The following is a 22,307-nucleotide window of genomic DNA, read 5'->3' as shown; positions in this document are numbered from 1 at the left end:
CATACAGAGGCCTGTACTCACTCCCTTCAGAGCTGCCGGCGCCCGCTGTTTGACGTCGAACAGCAGATAGCATGCTATTGGCCAATAGCCGGCATAAATCAAGAGCGGCTTTTGGATCAGATGCGCTTCTGCTCCCCGGGTGCTGCCATGTGCCGGCGCCGCGCTCCATACAGTCTGCTAACATTACACAGTATAGCCACACTCGCGCACAGAAATCCCAATGGGAGAGAGCGATCGCGCTTCATCACGCGTGCTGCAGGTCATCACGCGCGCCGACGTAACTTCTTTCCCCCGTGCCATCCCTCCCTGTGTAGCTGCCAGTGCGCTCGTTGGGATGAGAGAAGAAAGAAGGTGCTTAATTCTTGCGATAAATCCTATAATTCCGCTCGTTCTCGACGGATTCGATTCGTGAAGCAATAAACTGCGATACTGAGATCATTCGATTATTAGTTGGAAAAATGGTTCAGGACTCCTTTATTACACTGCGAACGCCGTTTCAAATACCACCTAGTTACCAACGGACACATTCAAGTTATCTTCCTTTTCCTAGTTCACGGCCATGGCTCTTAGAAAAACAGACTCGTTTTCAGCATTAGGAGGGAGCTGTCCGTCAGAGGCAAAGCGCGTATAGGCCTGCCGCGAAAAGACACGCCAAGGGAGAGATGGGCCGCGTCGGACGATACGACTGCCTGCTGGACACGTTCCAATTCGTATGCTGGGCCGTCGCGGTCTCCGGGCACCACGACGTGCGCGTCTCGCAGTCGGCAGCTGCTGGAAGACTCGGCGCACTGCTGCCTCACAGAGCGCGTCGCCAGCCACGCGCCATCGGTTGCGAAACGGAGCCTGCGCCGTGCCGCACAGACGCTACACGTCGCGTAGATAGGTAGACAGTATGAGGAGGGGGGGGGGGGGGGGGGCGTGCGCGCGTCGCCACGTGCAGTACTGTACCCTTGTAGGTGAACTTGGAAGTGTCGTACTCAGGTGTACCGCCACGTGTAGCATTAGCGAGTTCTAGTACTGCGTGCATACCTCCGTAACGGCATTGCGTAAGTAAGAACGCAGTACTAAAACTCCCTAATGTGCCCTTGTAGGTGAACTCGGTAGTATCGTTCTTATTAGGCAGCTTTGGAATGGCGTACGCAAACATAGCGCTCGTTGCGGTCGCCCGCTATTTCCGTCACTTAACGGGCACCCGCAAGTGGAGAGCACACGACGCGTGCGCAGTGGCGCCCAACGCTAGCGCAAAGCTTTGCGTACGCGACTCTAAAGCTCCCTAGTAATGCGAAAGCCTTAGATGTCACATCAAACGCGGAAATTGAGCGTCGGTTGTCCGTCGTCCCGCGGCGTCGGCGTCAATACGAGTGACGCAAAAGATCATCATCACATGATGGCGTCGCCGTATGACGTCGTCTTCATGTCACATAGAGCTAAAATTTGTGACGTCACCATGACGTCACTACGGCGTCACCCGATGGCGTCATCACATGACATTGTCGCTTAGTCAAAAATGGGCCGATCACGGATGCAGTGCAAAGCGAGGTGAGTTGCAGAAAGCTTGCATTGCCTCCGATCATGGAGGCAGCGCAAAAACACGTTAGGTGCAGAAAGCTTTCGGAAGAGGGTGAGTATATCGACTGAGAAGAAAAAGAAGAATATGGCTTTCGCCTTCGATTCATCTTAGGCGAATGCCATGCTCTGGCCGAGGAGTAGATGGATCAGAAGGATACGGCTAGACTATTGTCATTCAGTGACATTAACCAGTGCTATAGAAAGTCGAGGTGTGTATATCCGGATGCCTTCTAGCCCAAAACTGCACTTGTCTCAGGGCGTTCAGTGGAGGCACCTTAAAACGAGAGCTTACACTATCCCTGTACAATTTAACCGCATGTTTCCGGAAAAACCATCCTGCCCGCCTCGTGCACCCGTCTACGCCCACGGATTAACAAGAGGCGTGGTGCAGAGCCGCAGTGACTAACTCTGATCTCCAGGACCAACCCTGGGCGATCCAGCAAGACCGGGAAGCTACCGAGACACGGGGTCTCTCTAGTGCCCCCAGCGCGGTCTATACCTATAGGCCATCAGTTTGTGCGTTATTCAACAAAGTTATCTCGCTCACTCACTTGGCACATAACTCAATCATTGGTTTGCTTCACTTTTTGAGCGCACAAAAGTACAGGGACGAAAAACGACGCGCACACAGCGCTGACTTCCAACATATGCCTTTATTTTCTACAGTGGCACGTATATATATATATATATATATATATATATATATATATATATATATATATATATATATATATATATATATATATATATATATATATATATATATATATTATATATATATATATATATATACAACAGAAAGCAACGCACGCAGGCGCATTGTACAGGAAGACTTCATGTAAAACCACAAATAAGTATGCGTGATAAGCAGTCAAACAAACCGATACGGGATTTTTTTTCCCACTTTTCAAGATCAAGAGGTCATTCCTGAATGTCACTACCGTCGAGTCACCCTGTGGGCCAGGGTGACTCGACGGTAGTGACGTTAAAAAAAAATATCCGGTATCGGTTTGTTCGACTGCTTATCACGCATACTCATTTGTGGAAGTTTACATGAAGTTTTCCTGTACAATGCGCCTGCGCGCGTTGCTCTTTGTTGTTAATATATACGTGCCACTGTAGAAAATAATGCATATGTTGGAAGTCAGAGCTGTGTCCGCGTCGTTTTTCGTCCCTGTCCTTTTGTGCGCTCAAAAAGTGAAACATGAATTACCAACATGCCCAAGCATACGCTCTTTCATTGGTTTGCGATTGAATGATTACAATTTTGCTGCTTCAACAGTGTACAGCCAACGTAACGCAAAAAGAGCGACAAGGACTGGCGATGCGGCAGTTGAGAGAGCTGGTATCTTTCGTTGTTCACAGACATTCAGTGCCGGGAAAAACATTATATTCCGGATCGAACGTGACGACGGCGCTAATCGAAAGGCGTATTATATATCCCGTAGCACTCGACTACGCTTTCTTAGTCGTCTACGCTTTGAATTTCCATCGACAGTGGCGCTGCCTCTTGAATGTTTGGCCTCCTTGCGATTGGTCCATCAAGCATGCAGTGAGGGTCTGTTTCCCTCGTACGTTGGACACGCTTCTGTTTCCACAGATCGAACTTAAATTATCCTAAACGACCTCTAACAACACGAAGAACGAGTGCGTTATTCTGTCCTGACATGTCCCGTCTTTTGGCACAGTTCGCGACGCCAGCAGTCTCTTCACGTGACGTCATGAGGAAATAAGCTCTCAATTGGTCCATACATGAGGGATGTCAGTTGTGTATCGTCTCCCACCCTGCTTGTCGTGCAGTCGCGCGCCATTCTGCCTCGTCTCGCATGACTATATCGTGCGCGATCAACTGATTCCACTTCGTTCGGTGTGTCTTTCGAATGAAAGCGCAGATAACAGCCTGCGGCAGAAAAGTGCGAAATCCTGATACGCTCAACGCTTAGTGCCGACATTGTCCGAGGTTTTTTTCTGATGAAATAAGTGGCGAGTAGAAAGCACCAATATGAAAGGCAGTGAATGTGAGGAAGAAACCACTCTCTCGTCTTTGAACTCGGAGTGCTTTAGGGGCAAGCACGTCTTGGCACTCAAGTTTCAACTTCAGTCTTTATGGAAGCATTAATTTTATTCAGGTACTCGTGGTACAAGGTTGGTAACACTGTACACTGTCATACCACGGTATATAGGCCACACTATATCGTCACGTTCCATTATGACTGCCTTTCCGAGGCAGTCGAGGGTGCGTAGCGGCGTTTTGGACTAGTTAGTGCCGACAAGATGTCGAATTCGACAATATGACCGAATTCGACACTGCCAACGCTTGCGGTGGGTCAGAAGCTTTAGAAAATACGCGTTGAAGCTTATCTCCGCTCTCAAAGCCCCAGATCATACTTGCGTTTTTCTATATAACGTTTCCTGTACTTCTGTACAGTCGGCGTATTATGTTCATTAATTTATAATGCTGCATGAGAGAGAGAGAGATAAAAGCGAAGGAAAGGCAGGGAGGTTAACCAGGTTGTACCCGGTTTGCTACCCTACACAGGGGGAGGGGGAAGGGGAGAAAAAAGAATAGAGAGAGCAAGGAGGAAAAAGGGGACAGGTAATACGCGCACACACATCAGTGTTCGCGGCACACACACAGACAGTCACAACCGAGAAGTATTTGACATCGGTTCCTCTGCGAGATGTTAAAAAAGGCTTGCAAGCACTGGCTCCAAGGAATCCAGAACTTGCAGAGCGCATTGAGCTGACGGAGTTGTCATTCCTTTGAGGAGAGTGCGCATCGTGGTCATGAGGGACCTCAACACAGCGAGGACTTGTAGGTTCTTGTCGTGGCAATCTGTGGACGATGAAGCACACTGCGGGGCATTCTGCGTCGGCTCTTTATGAGTGCGCAGTGGTGGCAGTGAGGGCCACGCGACATCCGCCGCCGCTTTCAAAGCTTCTGCGTCTTTCCGGCTCTCCAACTGTGATGCATTGGGCGGTGGTGGTGGCGGCAGTGGTGGTAGCTGTCGCTTAAGGGAAGTCTGACGATCTGTCGGAGTAGGAGATCGCGTTGTACGTCCAGACTGGGTAGCAGCAGTCTGAGACCTTCGTCGCCGACGCGAGCGTCGTTGTCTATTTCTCACCACATGAGCAGCCTCTTTGTGCGTCGAGCCGTCCCGTACCATCTGTTTCATGACGCTCCATTCTTTTTTCACTAATGGACAGTCCCTTGATGAGGCTTCGTGCGATCCATGGCAGTTGGTACATTTCAGGGCAGTTGCTCGGCAGGATTCCGCACTGTGTGGCTCTGCACAGCGGGGGCAAATCGCCACGTTCCTGCAAACTCCGCTCACATGACCCATTTTTTGACATGAGAACCTAAATGCCCATAGTGTCCTGCATAGCAGCCCTCTGCGTTATTACAGCTCTGGCATGCAGTACTGGAAGCAGTTTACTGGGATAACTGGAATACTGAACTTTGACGCATTTCCAGCGCTTAAGCGAAATAGGAAAAAAAAGAAGAAGAAAACATGCAGACACGGAAAGAAAACGGGAGAAGGGGCCTTAATTAACTCCTCACGCTGTACCCGCTTAAATAAAAACATTAAGTTTGCTCAACCTTCTTGTACTCGTAGCTCGCACAATCTTATCGTTTGACACTTAAATCTAGAACTGATGTGTACAAATGTGCAACATGACTGAAGCCACTGTGCACGAAAGGTTTTAGTGCTACTGCTCCACGGGAAAAAGCTTTGTCACCAAAGCCGAACAAGTGCACATCGAGTGAAGTCTACTGCGAGCCAGCATCCTCTATAACTACCTTACTGCAACAATTGAACGTTGGAGTGCATTGCCCGGAATTGTTCGCGCTCTGCCAGTAACCGACCTTCTGTCTGCAATTGACATGCGATGTCTCCACCACTCCTGCCGTAGCCCATAACGGGCTGCGGTGTGTAGAAATAAAAACAAAACAAGAGAAACAGTCAGAACACGTGACATGCAGCTCCGCTCTCAACATAGCCATGTACGAAGTCTGGAAAAAGAACCAAAAAAAAAGAAAAAATGTGCGTGCCCGCTGCAGTGAACGACGGCGTACCACTCAGCTCCCTGCGATTGGCGGGCGAACCAAAAGTGGCGCGACCTGCTTTCAGTCAGTTCGACGACCATGCCGACAACTCTGCAACCGCAATGAGAGGGCTTCCAAAGCGTCGCCGTGAGTCAGCGTGTTGTGTAGCAAAACGCGAAGCACTCCTCCTCCTCCTCAGCTTCAACCACTTACGACCTTGCCTCGTGTTGTGCGTGCATGCACACACATATACACACACACACAAACAGAGTGAGAGGGAAGGCCGGCCAGCCGTCGAAGCCAAGCGGCGGAAGACAGAAGGGCCGCGCCAAGTCGCACCTTTCCGCGCCCTGGCCGATGGAAGCGTCAAAACATCGCCAGTACCTGTCCCGAGCTAGAAAGAGCGCCTCCTCCTGCTCCCCGCAGCCAGCACTTGACTCTTTCGTCATCCGCGCATCTTTCGAAAAAGAAGGGCCCGTCGATAATGGTTCGCGAAGGCAGCACCGTGAGCGAGACTTGGCACTCGGCTGCAATCGGCCCGCGGGGGCCCCGACGATGGCGAACTCTGGCGGAATTATGTGCACGGCGGCGCATCGACATCGCGAGGAGGGTTTCCAGTCAAACGCACTGAAAAGGACACATGAAGAAAGACGACACATTGTTCTACTAGCAACTAGTTGCTAGTCCAGCGATGTGTCGTCTTTCTTTCTATGTCCTAAAGACGACGCGTTGCGGGACTAGCAACTAGTTGCTAGTCCTGCCCAGCAGTGTGTCGTCTTTCTTCCTGTGTCCTAAAGAGGACACATTACTGGGCTAGCAACTAGTTGCTAGTCCTGCGCAGTGGTGTGTGTGTCGTCTTTCTTCCTGTGTCCTTGTCAGTGCGTTTGGCTGTGATTATAAAGTAATGGTATTTACTAACTTTAAGCTAGTAAGCACTTGCCACAACATTTACTACCTATGTAGTGACATATGTAGTGACGATAGTTACCACTCGGCACCTGATGTAACAAGTTGCTCTGTTGTGTCCGACTGCATAACTGAAACAAGGTTACCGTGTTAGCTTATTTTCATTGCTTCCTATTCTTGGTTCAAAATCCGTTTTCTAAATAGATTCTTTGTATAACCTCATATCCCGAGGTTCATCACCGCGTGGGTTATTACCTCTGTCCAAAATCCCATCTGATAGTCCGACCGCTTCTTCGTCCTCACGCGCTATCTTCGTCCTCTTCTTCCTCTTATTCATCTTCTCTCCCTGAACATGTGCGCCGATTTGTCCGGCGTGGGATGCAATAACTCTGATGGGCGACAGAACGAGTACAGAGAGAGAGAGAGAGAGAGAGAGAGAAAGAAAGGAATAGAAAGAAAGAAATTCTTAGCGAAAAAAAAATTCTTGGCGGGGTGGTAAACCCGCGTACCCACGATCTGAAGGCGAGACTCGTAACCACTTGACTATCCAGGCACACTAGCAGAGTATGACATAGCCTTGTATTGTATAGTATAGTATAGCAAAGGGGTGGGAAAGGGAAGTGAGGAGGGAAAGGAGGAGCGGAGAGAGCAAATCATAGCATAGAGCGAAAGAGAAAGGGAAGAAAAACAGAAAGAGAAAGAAGGAAAGACAGAGAGATAATCAAAGAAAGAGGGAGAAATATATATAGAGAGAGACAGATAGAAAGAGGAAGCGAGAAATAGAAACAGAAAGAGAGAAAGAAAGAAGGAGCGAGAAATAGAAAGAAATAGATGGAGAGAGAGAAAAAGAAATAGAAATAAACAGAGACAATGAAGACATAGAAAAAATAGAGAGAAGAGATAAGAAGAAAGAAAGAAAGAAAGATCATAATTATCATTGTGGTGTGTACGTGTGTGTTTCTTTAGCACCTGAAGAAGTTATAACAGAACCACCCGATTGCGTTACGTACAGCGCTATATTTATACGATATATAAAGAATTCCGTCCTCGCTCGCGCTTCCCTGCCTCGAAAAATGCTGCACGGATTTAACGAGGCGATTATCGGAGCTCGGTACGTCCGCACCTCGCTCGTTTTGAAGGAGCGCCGCTCTTTCGCATCTGCGAAGAAGAAGAAGCGGCGGCATCGTGACGGCTGAGTATTACGGGCAGCCTCCATGACAGGGCCTGTCAGGCACGAACGTTGTAGCGCTTTGCCGTCTATATCTGCAGTCTGCCACGGAGGGAGGTTGACTTGACTGCGGTTAAGGTTTCGAAATCTTCGGAAGGGCACTTTAGAAAGTTCCTGACAGGAGGTGCGGCTGCATAGAAGAGGAGCAGCAGCAGCCCGAGTTTTGAAACAAGCGTAGCAGCGGACAAAGGGTGCCCCGCAATTCGCGGTACAGGTAGTCGCCATAGCTCGGGGAGAAGGGGAGAGGAGGTCAACGCACGATTCAAACCACGTGAAGTTTTGCTGACGTGGCACTTTTTGCGAATGCTCGCGGCGAGGCATCATGCGGCGAATCTTTATTGGAACAACGCGCGTCTTGTTTCGCCTAATTCGAGCTTGATAAGACAACCGACAGTCAGAGCTCCCGTGAATCAGCAAATACCGAAAGAGACAATTCGATGCCGCTTTGGCTCCTTATGGAATTCGCCCCATCAGCCTTTTCATTACTTTTCATTTCATTACTGCAGAAGGAATGCGAGTTCCTGTCACTCTGGCGGTAGATTCTTGGCCGTTATGTAGGCCAATTTCTGCTTTTGCTTTTTCTTGTTTTGGGTTTTGACTTCATGGGTTTACGTGATTAGCGCATGCGCCGTGGTTCTTCTGGGAGGTGCTGTCAGCTAATAAAGCACAGTTGCTAGTCCAGTCCTTGTGTGTGTCACTTCTTCCCCTTGTCCGGCGTCTTTTTGACTGGTTTTTGCCTCAGCGTCATGTACCAACTGACCCAGACTTCGACCTTATTCCATCAGCCTTGTGTCACAAGAAGACCCAGTACGTCGCACCGAGTCAACCCAATACTGTACAGAGTACACGATCGGCTTATATGCTCCTGCATGGTTGTTTAAAGTAAGGGGTGCTCCTTACCCATCATGTACTGTGTGCGGCGAAGTTGGCGATACAGAGCACTACATTCGGTCCTGCAAACGCTTTTGCTCAGAAAGGAAGTGACAAACGGACCAATATGAAGAAAAGAGGGTTTCCCCACGGATGCTGTAGAGAGATTGTGTTTTCGGAAGGTGTGCGGATGATTGGCCAGGGAGTGGCTGCTATTTTTCTACGTTTTCTGCGATGTATGGTGAGACATATTGCATGGAAAAGGGTAGCTCAGGCGGAGTGAATTGTCGGCCAGGTCTCATAGGCTGACACCGCCTGTAGCAACATCACCCCCACCACCGCATCGACGTTCAAAAGTCACGTCCCACGGCGTAAGCCGTGGGACGTGACTTTTTATATGCGTGCAGCATATGGGAGACGTTAACACTGAATCCTTCTTTACAATGTTGTATCGCAATGGAGCGTTGGCTGTTAGTGCATGAGTGGTACATGTGATCTAAGAGCACGACGGCTGAAAATTGCTAATAGGTTAGCACACACATGAGATGATAACGTACGACGAGCGCACGCCCTGCGTTCGCACCTTTCACGTCTGATTCCCCGTGGTGAACTCAAAAGTGTGAAAGAACTAAACATCATAGTATGTTGATTCCCAAATGGTGCATGATGTTCGCGGCGCTTTATCTCCCGCCATTAACCATATGCGCATCTACCAGCAAACTTGGTTCAGGAGTACGCTGCTGTTTCAGCAAATTGGTGTAGAGTGCTGCGAGTTATAACCATCGTGAAAAGATGACCACAAAGAACTCGTATATACACACAGGACCAGCGCAGTTACTTGTATGCATCACGTGTTTATCGTCTTATTTCGTAATGTCTAACTTGCAATATACCAGGAAACCGTCTACCCATAGCCATTTCCGCTGTCGGGCTATGCCCGACACAAATGTACCGAATACTGGCCGAGTTGGAAATTCATACTCAAACTGAAGGCCGCAAGAAGCGAGGGACCAGAAGATAACTGAAAAGCGAAAATATATAAGCACGACATCGTGACCAGATAGACTATTTGAGGTTCATGCAATGACACAGGAGGTCTCGCAACGCACGTGTCACCAGACTCGTGAATGAGAACGCTTGGTAATTCATCATTGTGGGTAGCGCGAAACATTACTAAGGACAGATACAAAAAAATACAAACCAGAGGTGCTTACTTCAACTGCAAGTCGCGAGCTGTGCATACATACATAGGTTCAAGGAAACGGAAAAACAAACAAACCCAAGTGCCAAGCCAATCATTACTCAACCTTTTGTATCGGGCAACCCATCAAGACAGCGCCTGTGGTTTGTCCTTGAATATGTCCTTAGTTGCATTCCCAACTAGCCCGATTGAACTCTCTGTTAAGCTTCGGCATTCTCCCGCGTAGTCTTTATCCTAGTGCCTCGATAAAACCTCGGTGTCATTTCTGGTCCCTTGTTTCTTGCGCCCTTTCAATTCGAGTAGGCCTATAGGTTGGCAAACCCACTCATGAGTCCACTCACTCACCCACTCACTGAGACACAGATCTAGCCGTGAGTCTGAGTCTGAGTGAGTCTAGTTGAGAAATTTTTCAGTGAGTCTGAGTCCAAGTGAGTCCGGTTGAGGAAAATTTTGGTGAGTCGGAGTCCGTGTGAGCCCTAAGCTCAAAATATATTTGAGTGAGTCTGAGCGAGCTCCACCTTTTTTGCCGACCTATGCTACAGTCCAGATGTCGCAAAGATCAGTGTACTGATCTTTGCGACATCTCTTATACGTAACCTGCCTCACGGTGACGCCTGCCTCTTCTCACATCGCGACAGACCATTGCTCTTGGGAGGTGACACAGATTAATGTCTCAGCCCTCAAGACTAGCGACGGGCGCAATTGTTTTTCGGTCACGGAGCTTTAAGACGTGATGGCAGTAGACGGCTCAGCAGAGCCAGCTGGTAAACAGCCATTAAGGAATCTAAGCCACAGCAAGGTTTATGAGTGGACGAGAGAGAGGAAGAGTATCCAGGAGAGAGAGAGAATGAGATGCTTGAGATAGAGAAAAAGTGGGGAAGAGTAATGCTGCACAGTGTGTCAACTGTCTCCCGTCGGGAGGACACCTGAATCTGTGCGGGAAGCGAAGAGCGAGGATGCGAGAAGCGGAGGAGCAGCTGAGCGAGGAGGTATAGTCGTGTGACCGTGTCGCGCAGCCCCCGTGCTCTGTTTTGTGTTGCGCGCGCATCAGACACAAAGGCCCTTCTGCGCCGCGAGTGGCGACGACCAAAGTGGCGGCGGGACCTCAGAAAATAGCGCCGGCTATTTCCAGAGACGGAGAAGAAGCGCCGCCGCCCCGCTGTGTCCCTCTCTCTTCTCCCCCCCCCCCCCGCCCCCCCCCCCCCGGGCCGCCATCAATCTTTTCTCTCCTTTTTTATCTGCGGCCGACTTGACGCGTAGGAGAGACGCGGCGCGACAAGCGGCACCCCGTGCACCATACTTTGGTGCGTATAACGAGATGCATGGTGCGTCTACGTATCGCGTCCTCCGAAGTGCATGATGGCCATGCACGGCCAAGGGATGCGCCACTTGCGGGTGTCTATGGTTTCCTGGAATGGGGAGACCACCCCAAAGACGATGCCTAAATGAAACCCAAATAAACATGTTTATTCTCTCTCTCTCTCGGTTACGATTCTGTTGCCGAAGCGCTAATTGCATATTAAAGCAACTTAGAATGATTGTATCCGTGACGCAGCAGACTATAGGACCAAGACGGACGAACACACACACGCGGACACAGTAGTCCTGTGTGTACGCGTTCCTCTACGCGTGTCCGTCCTCGCTGCACGATCTTCGTGTTGTAAACAGTGAATAAAGGCGCCAAGGTTTTCAACTATACTAACATTCCTATCAAAAGATGGTAATAATTTTGAGGATCTGGAAGATCCGAGCTATGGGTGCATTGCACTTTGGTTCATTTTCTCGACCTGCAAGACACAGATTACGCTTACAGAGCGGAAACGATGGGATTGTTATGTGACAGTGTGGGGACGGCTCACACGAGATGGGAACGTGGGAATGTAAGAAACTGAAAAACGACGAAGGGGATTTAAGTGGAGGTTTAACTTCCAGGGATGTCTTTATCGTCTACTTTACAGATGACTTCGGTCTCAGAACTCGCTAACGTCTCTGTCTTTCCGCTTGTTCCTTCCTTCCGCCTTCCGTCCTGTGAAACTGAGCTGTGAGCGCTAGTCCTTTTTTTTCTTTTTTCTTTTTTCTGTCAGTCACCGTCTCCTTTCCTAGTTTGCGTTTCTCATCCTACGCAAATGATGAACTGCGCCGTGTGTGTCCTTGTACATTTTCCGTCGCCCTTGTCTTATGCACTGGGACACATGAATTGTCAAGCATCACCCAAGATTATTCGATCGGGAATTGCATTATGGTAATAAGTTCGGACTATATATAACTTCCGCATATACATGAACAGAGAAATTTAGGTGCACGTTAAGGGACCCCTGGTGGTCGAAATTTCCAAGGGCCTACACGACGGCGTCTCATAATCCCATCGCGGTTTTGTGACTTTAAACCCCAACAGTTACTATATTACGCTGTTCTATTCCATTGTCACAATCATAACTGTTATTGCGCAGTAGCACTTTGAGGTAGCTATGCTGGCAGCCAGCATTCATGCCCCCATGGATTGTTTAGCACTTTTGGCTTAGTGGCTGTGGCCGCAGATTTGGCAATACCGGCCATGCTTCAAAGTCGATGTTCTCCGATGTGGTCTTGTTCTCAGAGGTCGACTCTGACGTGCCGGAGTCAAAGCCACAGCAAAATCCACAGCCACTACTATGGTCGCAGCAGACATTGGCCGAGTCAACCACAGCGCTGGTTTCCCAAGGCACGCCCGAGGAGGACCAGGACATTGTCGTGATGCTTCGGTTTCTTATGGACACCATACTCATGCTCTTGAATAAGCTAAACACACCGGTAGCCCGAACTGCCCTGCAACTGTTATAGGTCATTAATCCAGTGTTTATAGCGCTTCAGCAATCACCACGACTCGCCCACTGTCCCCTTAATAAAGGCCGCCATTCCCCAATCGAAGCGCTGAAGTCGTGTAGGTCAGAGCATGTACGGCCGCAGTGGCCGTTTGTACAATTTTGTGCCTGCAGTGCTCGTTTTCTCTCTGTTTCTGTTTCTGTTCCTCATTACCTTATACCCAGCGCAGGGTAGTAAACCTCCCCGCCTTTCCTCTTCATACTTTATCTCTCTCTTGCCTTACGGTTGATCTCGAGACCGAGATATACGTCATAATTTTTTCTTCATCTTGATCAAATGCAGGCAACTTCGACGGGGACTACATCTGGATCTACAAGACGGGCGTGGTGCTGTGGATCATCTTCGGCCTGGGCTACCTGGCCATGATTCTCAACTACATATCGCGCGCCATGCGTTGCAAGCAGATCCGGCGAGTGGAGGACCGGCTGTCGGCCAGCTTCCACAGCACGCAGCACAAGTTCGGCCAGCGCCTGGACGAGATACACAGGCTGCTGCAGGAGTTCGCCTCCAAGGTATACATCCGTGACTCACTTCTGTTCTGTTGTCTCCTGTTCTGTTCAAACTGGATTGCTGTGGAAAAGTTGTGGTTTATATCACCTCGGCTGCTCCATTTCTATAAGTCCTGCAGCTCATAAATGAAAAAAAAAAATGGTTACACGTAAACAAAAGTGAACAAGTAAAGAAAAACATATAGCAAACTGAAACAAATAAAGAAAATGACATAGCATTCCAGGAGGTCGCTTTTCCTGTCCAAGTTCTGCCCACCGTATATGGACTAACACATCAATTCGTATATAGCTACACGTAGCTGTTCATCAAGAGAGCTTATCTATTCCATTGTCCACTAAAAACGACTTTTAGGGAGATGTTCGCCTTCAGACCACGGTCCAGAAAGTGCTTTTCAGACCATGGTCCAAGTAGTTTCGTTGTGAGGAGATGAAGAGGTGCGCCACAATTAAAGGCGAAGGCTTCTCAAGTAGAAAACACCAGTGCGAGCACTAGCAGCCTATCAATTGCAAGCTTGGTCAGCTTGATGTTTAGTCACACCCGCAGCGCCACCCCCCGGTCGAGCCCGAGAGAAAACAAGCTTCGCATTGGATGCGAAAATGAAAATGAAGCGATGACGTGCTTTCCACAACGACCTGCCTTTGGTCCCCTCCGGCTTTTCGGGGGTAAACTTGGGAAGTGAACAGCTCTTAGAATGCAACACAGGGGCCCTTGGCTGTCATTGTCGTCAAAAATCAGCATGCCCACAACCTTGCACCTAAAATAGTGACGGGACAGGTCTGACTGAGTTAAAGGTGAGGGGCAGACTTGGCACCCCCTCAGATCGCTAGGGAACGCCCCCCCCCCCGCCCCTTTCCCTATGCGCACTCCCATGGTGTCGAGGAAATATACGATGAGAGAGGTAGACGGTTACGTGACAGTGCGGTCAGCATTGATTTTCTCTCTTCCCTTCGTACTTCAAGTAAAAACAGAAAAACACAATTACTGTATAGTATCGATACTGAGCCGACCCTTAATTGTGGCCCGTGCAGCAGAAGAGCCACCGCAAGTCCATCTGGCGGGGCAAGTCCGGCGACAAGCGTCTCACGGACAGCGGCGGCGGAGGCGCCGACGACGACGCCAGCGCCGACAGCCTGTGCGGCGGCTCGGACAAGAACCACAACACGCGCGAGGACCAGATCCAGAGGCTGCTCACGCTCGTCGAGACGCTCAAGGAGGAGAGCACGCAGAACCTGTGCCGCACGCGACAGCTCATCGAGACGCACAACCTGCGGCTGCAGCTCGAGGCGCCGTACCACCTGCGCGAGGAACTGCTGCCTCCGCGGGCCGAAGGGGGCCTGCCCAGGGGAGAGGCGGCGCCTTCCAGGAGACACAGCTTGCCCGTGTTGCACACCGACGGGGGACTCCTGGGAAACGGGGCCGGTGGGGCCACGGCCGGTGGCTTCCTCGCCGTCCCCAAGGACTACCTTCGCGTGAGTGTTTGTATGGTACAGCTTTGTAGTGGTGATCTGAGTATCTTCTAGGTAAAGTGGATGCTTAGAGCAATGATAAGTCGTCGAACAAGGAAGTTCGTTGGAGATAACGTTTCGGCAAGGGGACCTGTCTACGTCTGGGCAGCTGCTGCAGTTGCTGCCAACATTAAATCATACCCCTTGGGGATGTAATGAAACACTCATTGACGTAGAGATATTTCTAGGCAAGAAAATTAAGGATAGTAGTGAGCGGTGGGAGGCACAGCTCGCCAGTTCAGACCCGCAGGGGGAGTTGGCACTTTTGGGCCATGTCCGGCGAGCAGTTCAAGCCAGTGGAGGCCTGGACTTTGGGCCCCGCGCATAGTGTTTTACGTCCCTTTTCCCCTTATACTCTTGGATATCCTTCTTGTTTGCTGCCCTTGCGAAGACAAGACCCTTGTCGAAACGTTGGCAAACCTATTACCTCAAAATTAACTCAAATGTTCTTCTGAATGAAGTCATAGTCAGCTGTACCAACTTTCTGGTAGTCTTCTTGCGAAGTGACCCTTTCAGACGTGACTTCGCTGCAGGCAGTGCCGAGAGAAATACAGGCTTAATTGCTATGATGGTCGCGTTTTCAGCCATTACGACATCACTATGTGAAACGTGTTCTCATACGACCGTCTTGTCCGCGCTCATCTCCGCAGGTGAAGAATTCCGGGGGCCACAAGAACCGCAGTCACTTGGAGTTCCCCACAAACTTCTTCGCGCCGCGTGCTTCGATACCACTCTGCAACGGCCGCCTTTCGCACAGAGACTCGTACGATGGTGACGTGTATGACGTCGAAATAGCCGTAACAAAACCCATGGTGACCTTCGACCTGGACAGCTTGGACAGCACCACCATATGACCGGCCGCCAACTCAGACCTACATTTTTTTTTCTCACCATTGAGGGACGCGAACATTGAAGCGACGAGCGACAGACGCCGCATCGTCTTGCGGGAACCGTTTCACCGAAGTGGATCATAGTGTCTTGACGCAGCAAGATTACAGTTTTGACCGGCGAACATCTGTTACACATCACCCTTCCATGTCGATGCCAGCGAAGCCAACAGCAGTAGTAGTTGCCTCACTGAAAGAAAGCAAAAGATATCTGTTAGCTTCGCTCGCACGTGTTTCTAGCGTAGGCAGCATTTTATCTGCTGCAAAGTTCGAGCACCTTTTAGGTATGCCACGTCAGCCGCTACCTCTTGGTATCTGAGAAAGAAAGCATCAAGCACGAATAGCCAAGAACGTCAGCTACATCACTCGTTTGACACCCGTGGTGAACAATCAAGGACGGCGACGTTCGAAAACTCAAAGTATCGCCAACTGCGATCACTGCTTTCGTAAGAAAAAGACATTGATAGACACAGAAGTACCTGTACCCACAGTACATGACATGGTCTGTAGTAGCGGCGACACGAAGCGCAAGGCAACCGTTTTTTGAAAATCTCGTATGTGAAGTTTGAAGTGTTATGACATTGGAGCTGTATCATTTCTCTGAGAAGTGGAGCGATGGGGCTTCGCGCAAGCGTGCAGCCCCACGAGTACGCAGCTACACGAGTCTTAGCACCTCGAGCACGCCGTTCCACGTCAGCTAAGCCAGTTGTGCAACGATGCGTGTGAAACAACTCTGTAAGTTAATATATATATAATATACGCAAGACCTCAGATCTCGTCGACTCAGCTTGACCACGACGTCGCTAGAATAAGACGCTCTAACGAAGAGCATGGTGGGAAGATGGGAGTGCAACAAGCTCCATCTATTACAGATATATGTGCGTTCTAGGTGTAGAGAATGCCGGTGAATGATGTGGTGGCCAAGGTGGTATAAGAGTACACACCGACGGATTGAGAAATGATCGATCTGCCTGTGCGTCAGGAACTCGTAGTTTCGTTCCCCAAGACTTTATGCAAGCGTATTTTCATATTCTCGCGCCTACGAGGGAAGTTACACGTCAAATGTGCCGGATGTACATACTGTTGACCAGTTCGCCTAATTACTAATAAAATGGACGAGTACAGTGGTCTGCGGAAGTGCGTCGCGTGAAGCTGTGCTGTGATCCAGAGCAAACGTGTAGCGTGCAGTGACGAGATCTCCGTGATGATCCACCTGGATGTGCCTATATACTGCGGACCTTTCGGTGTATGTGCTAGAGGCCTTGGTCAGCGCTGACGTAACAGTGAGTCACGCGTAACAACAAACGTAGTACGTGTGCGCGCGGCGGTGCGTCGACGTGTGACGCGAGAACGCAACAAGTGTGTCAGTCCGTGAAGAAGAATGTGGGAATTCGGCGACACGAAACGAAACGTCATTTTTGCGAGAGTGTGGACAACTTCTCTTAGGTTCACTTCCACGTTGGCAGGTGCGCGAAGTGAACTTCTACGTGACATTTCGTGCGCGCGTGTAATGTACATGCTGTGATGTGTGAAACTATCTACAAAGTGGAACTGCCAAGTTTGGCTGAGACGCTTAAGAGTATACACTTCTTGGTTTTCTTTTTTTTTTTTTTTGAGGCTGCGATGCTGCCTATGAACAACATAGAACTTTCAGAGCTTCCCCAGTGCTTCTAAGCGCACGTTTCGCGTAGTTTTTAGTGAACATGTTTAGCGCATGTCCCCGCACGTTTGGTTTAACTAAACCGAACATGCACTTGGGATGTATATATACACAAACATTTGAAGAAGTGCTTTAAACTTGTACCGAACACACGATGACGGGTTAGGATCACAAACCGAACCTTTCAGGTTTCTTCAGGTATAGTCTAGATGCCCCTGTCATCTCACACAATGTTTTAGGGATGTTACATTTATCATAGCGCTGGGGTTGTGGCTTCTTCGACAAATGCTGCAAAGTATTTTGCTATTGATTTGTTAAAAGGATGCCTCCATGTACTCATATATACAAAGGCTTGGGACTGGAGTCGACCGTTTGTCCTCTTTACAGTCACCCGAAGTCTTACAACTACGCCATTTTGTTGCCACTTTAACAATATATAGTGCGGCCCGGCTGTCACTGTGAAGCCTGTAACGCAATCGGCCGTGCAGAAATATGGAGTGTTTTGTATATTCGGAGTGATATCGACTGATCTACTCCTTAGTGACGATGCCTCGACGCACCAGGCACTTATATCGCGGAAATGTTCACGCGTGATGATAGGTTATGTAATAGGAAATTGTTTTTCTAACTATACACGCACAGTACGAACTCTGGTTATAACGCAACGCCGGTCTCGCCTTAACCGTGGATATTGACTGCTTTGATTAGGTGGGCTGAATCGCACCACTTGTGCTGTTTTTCTTATTCTTTTTTATCATGATTCAAGCATTAGAGTGCCCCCTGAGCCGGCACAGAACACACTATACACATGTACATAAACATCGTTTTTGTATGTCTATATACTTCAACACAGTTTATCATTGCCACGGCTACGGTTATAGGACATCTTTTTTGTAGGAGTTTGTATTATACGATACTGTTTTTTGGTAACCGTTGTAAATACTTCGCTTTCCTATAGATCCTTATGGTAAAACACAAAGGCGTAGGACAAAACAATGAGGCGTTTTCGTGTACATAGAGATTTTTTTTTTGCTTTCTTCTCTTGTTGATGCTGATACGAAAGGCAACGCCCGTGTTAATCCGTGTATAGTTTCTGCTTTGTGTGCGTGTGTGTTATGCCGTCTGTAGGATTTGCGAGTGAAAGAAGTTGCCTATTATTGGAGACGGTAAGCCCGGTGCTTGCTGTAACGTTGCCTGAATGCTATCCCGGTGTACTAGATATGATCAGGCTTAATGATTCATGTTTGTATGTCATCGCCGACGCGCATGCCAAAACAGGAGAAACAAACAGAACTTGCTACAGGATCGATGAAAAACGAAACCACACATGGTGCTGACTGTTACGCGGCGGCCAATTCATGGGACATATTTATTTACATTTTTATACGGTGTTACTAAATACTGGACACGAAATATACCGGAAGCGAGATAGCTGTAGAGTTTAAACACAACGGTCCTCACAATTACGCGTAATCAAGGAAGAACAACGTGCTGAATTAAAGAACGGCCGCCGATTCGGAAACAGCAGTGAAGCGAGCTGTGCACTATCAGTCTGAGGAATGCTGTTGATAAACAAAACGCGATGAAAAGTAATGAGGACAACATACATTTATTTGATAGCAAAATTTAACTTTTAACGAGTCTTACGTGTGAACGGCAAGCAACCCAAAAGATAAGAGGTAGAGTTAGACTGAGACTGACAATGGCAAAAGGCAATGGCGGATGAGTCACGAGGTTCGTGAATGATAAGCAAATCTAGCCGTGTAGACGCGTAATCTACTTGTCAGTTAATAGAACGACGGCGTGCTGACGTACGTAGCAGCTACATTTCAATGGTATTATGCGCCTCCCAACTCTCACACACTTAATTGTTGCTATCAGAATTTCTTGTATTACAGGCAGATGTAATATTTAGCTGATAAGCTATGAAAACAAAACTGTTGATAATCTCCAGAGGTGTTGATTCGTCTTCCTGTGGTCCTGGAGGTATGGCTACGGCACAGAATCTTTTAGGAACATTGCTCAATCAACTAGCCAAACTTCGCGTCCAGGGGTTCAGAAATTTGCCCAAATACAGCGCGTGACATATCGATTAGTTTAGCAGCTAGCTAGCAAGACATGGTGGTCTATCAATTAGTTCATAGCCTATCAATTGGATTAGCAGCTAGCTAGCAAGACTTGGCGATAGTACATGGACGTACACAAATAACAGGATAAACGGACGCCTAGTGCTGCGTGTAAGACATTGGTGATGCAAGAAACATTGATATGCAGCCAGCGTTTCGTCAAGCGAAAGTGTCTTCATCACGGAAGTAACATTGCGACATTAACGTCCACGCATAGGAATGTGCGAATGATCAATTATTGAGACCGAATTGAGCACTACTCAAATAGTCCCAGAAGGAAATCAGACCTCCGAATATTCAAATACTTTCCGAATATTCGAGTCGTTTTTACAAATATATGTTACACCGAGTTTTAGCTATGCTTATTTATTAAGGAGTGCTCAACTGCTGCAGTACGTCTTTTAAATCGTTTTATTTATTTTTAGTGTTTAAATTCAATTCGTCGATTACGTTTGTTGTTACCCTGCTTGGTCTTCCTACCGCAGTACGTTTAAAATTAAAATAAATTAGAATTGATGCTTACATATCAGAAGGCGTATTCCCTATTAAAAGCCCGTGTGGTACATTAGTAACAAATTAGTAGGCCGGGGGTTCCGCCGCGGTGGTACTGTGGCTGGGGTGCTCGCCTGCTGACCCGAAGTTCGTGGGTTCGACCCTGGCCGCGGCGGTCGCATTTCGATGGCAGCGAAATTCTAGAAGCCCGTGTACTGTGCGATGTCAGCGCACGTTAAAGAGACGGTCGAAATTTCTGGAGCCCTACACTACGGCGTCCCTCATATGAAATCACATCGTGGTTTCGGAACGTTAAACCTCAACAATTAATTTATTATTATAAAATCCGAATCGATATAAGAAGACTGTTTGATTCGATATTTCGAATTGATGGAATGTTCGCACATCCCTATCCGTGTACATTTGCTGGTCGCCGCTGCTACCTGCAAACGGAAGGAACTGGAAAGGAATTGGGCACTGTTTATTCATCTTGCAGATAACAGCTGCCTACAGCGACACCACGCGACGTCAACCACTTAACCTTTTAAAGCTAACAGGCCATGGATGACAAAGATCCTTTGACGGAAGATAGATCCACCATCAAAATGTGGGCCAGCCCGATTGAGACCCCTTATTCCTATTTATACAACTTCTAGTACACACTGTGTTTCCATCTGTAGTCTCCCATCATTACAATGGACATCTAGTATAAGAGAATGAAGCATGCATTTTTTGTAATTTTAGGTAGCCACATAACCGATTGATGGCCTTAATTTCGATTTCTAAGTTAACTATACAATCTATGATATAAGTATTTCACGCAAAGGAATGCGTGTTGGTTTCATGTGCCAAAGCTTCTCACAGTTTTACAAAGTGCCGACGATGTTCAGTGTTTTTTTTTTTATGTTCTCTAAACACGCCTATACGCCTGAAGTGCAGACAGACTACAAGGTTGCCAGCAATTAAGTGCAAAGTTCAAGCGGGCGCGTCTATAACATGCCGGACATTCGCTGGGCCTGAAATCTTAACTGGGGTAGCAAACGAAAGATTTTGTGTGAAGTGAGTGGTATTGAGGGACATTATCGAATAATTCCACCGCGACATTGTTGAATTTCGCCATCGTGTCCGATATGATTGGGCAAGAGGCAGATTGGGCCTATCTGATTGGCTTAACGATGCCGCCATTATGGAATTGATACAACGTGGCAGAATTAGACGACTTGCTGCTTATACCGACTGCATTTGATTTCCGAGTCATCGATTCAACGCACAGAAAACTCGAAATCGCACTCAGAGCAAAGCTCCATCTGTGCAGCTTATAACTTTCAATCATGGAACAGCGTTTACCCCCTGCATCCACTTGCAGAGACCTAAGCTTTGCATTTGTAGCGATGAAGTGTCTCGGAACACAAGCTTTCTTGTACAGCTTCCGTTGTTCGTGATGTTCAGTTAAGAGCTGTACGAATGCGAGTACTGTTTATTCGGGCACGTGTACATGTAGAACGATGTTTCGTGCCGCCAAGATGAGGCAAAAGGAAACGGACAAAACTGTTTCCTGACTAGGCCTATACATCTCGGTTCATAAAAGCGTGTTTCCCCGGTGCTATGTACAAATAACAAAAAACAACAAGAACGCAACGAATAATCCAGACTTAGAGGAAACGTAGTACCAGCCAACAAAGCCAGGCAACGTGACGCTACAAACGATCTCAGACGAAAAAAAAAAAAGAAAAAGCCTTATTGTTATACGACGGTGTGGTTTGTGCTTGCCAGCGTGTTTGTGTGTGTGCGTCATATGCTATTATACATATAAGCCAGTATATATATATATACATAGCGTTCTGCTTACACTTGTTGTGCCCTTTACCTTTATTTCCCTGTAAATAAAAGATCATTTTAATCCTGTTGCTACTGGACCTGTGTGTTCTTTCGGTTTCAGACCATGCTTCGAGTGAAACAACCGTGTTCGCGGACCGTCAGCCTCTATCGTTTATCACGGGCCATATTTTCCTGTACAAAGTATACTGGAGGGAACTGTGGCGCTGCGGTCGTTTAGCCACCATGGGAATGATGGGTAGTACATGAATTTGCTTAGCCTCCGTGCTTGCGGCTTCGAACGCACTTGTGTTTATCGTTGTGTTTTGGCTTTTGTTTCGGATAAAAGAATGGCTCGCTGTGAACCTCGTGAGCTTCTTTGAATTGGTCAGCCTGAAAGGGTCAAGGTGGTGAAGTGGGAAGGCTGAACTTTTGCTGAACTTCGTTTTGCGACAAAGCGGCTGCAGGGCCACACGGAGCCGTAAGAACGAAACTGAGGCACATCAATGTGCTACCCATCATTCCCATGCTGGCTGAAGCGTAATGCATAGCAACTACCATAGACACTAGCGCCAGATTTCCGTCTAGTGCACTATTATGAAACTATATCAGTGACCATGGCCTCCGA

The 22,307-nt window shown here is 48.2% G+C and overlaps 1 protein-coding gene across 1 annotated transcript in view; it reads left to right on the top strand.

The window, feature by feature from the left end:
- LOC119373720 (open rectifier potassium channel protein 1) overlaps positions 1 to 21,771 on the top strand; it is a 107,752-nt gene extending 85,981 nt beyond the window's left edge. The window contains exons 5-7 of the mRNA XM_037643781.2: positions 12,967 to 13,196; positions 14,223 to 14,663; positions 15,350 to 21,771. Of these exons, the coding sequence (XP_037499709.1) occupies positions 12,967 to 13,196; positions 14,223 to 14,663; positions 15,350 to 15,553 (875 nt within the window). The 3' untranslated portion in view covers positions 15,554 to 21,771. The remainder of the gene's footprint in view (positions 1 to 12,966; positions 13,197 to 14,222; positions 14,664 to 15,349) is intronic.
- Positions 21,772 to 22,307: the final 536 nt, after the last annotated feature.

The sequence above is a fragment of the Rhipicephalus sanguineus genome, chromosome 11 (genome assembly GCF_013339695.2).
Source record: "Rhipicephalus sanguineus isolate Rsan-2018 chromosome 11, BIME_Rsan_1.4, whole genome shotgun sequence".
NCBI lineage: Eukaryota > Metazoa > Arthropoda > Arachnida > Ixodida > Ixodidae > Rhipicephalus > Rhipicephalus sanguineus.
Note: the sequence above shows the minus strand (reverse complement) of the source record. Positions and strands in the feature narration are given on the sequence as shown.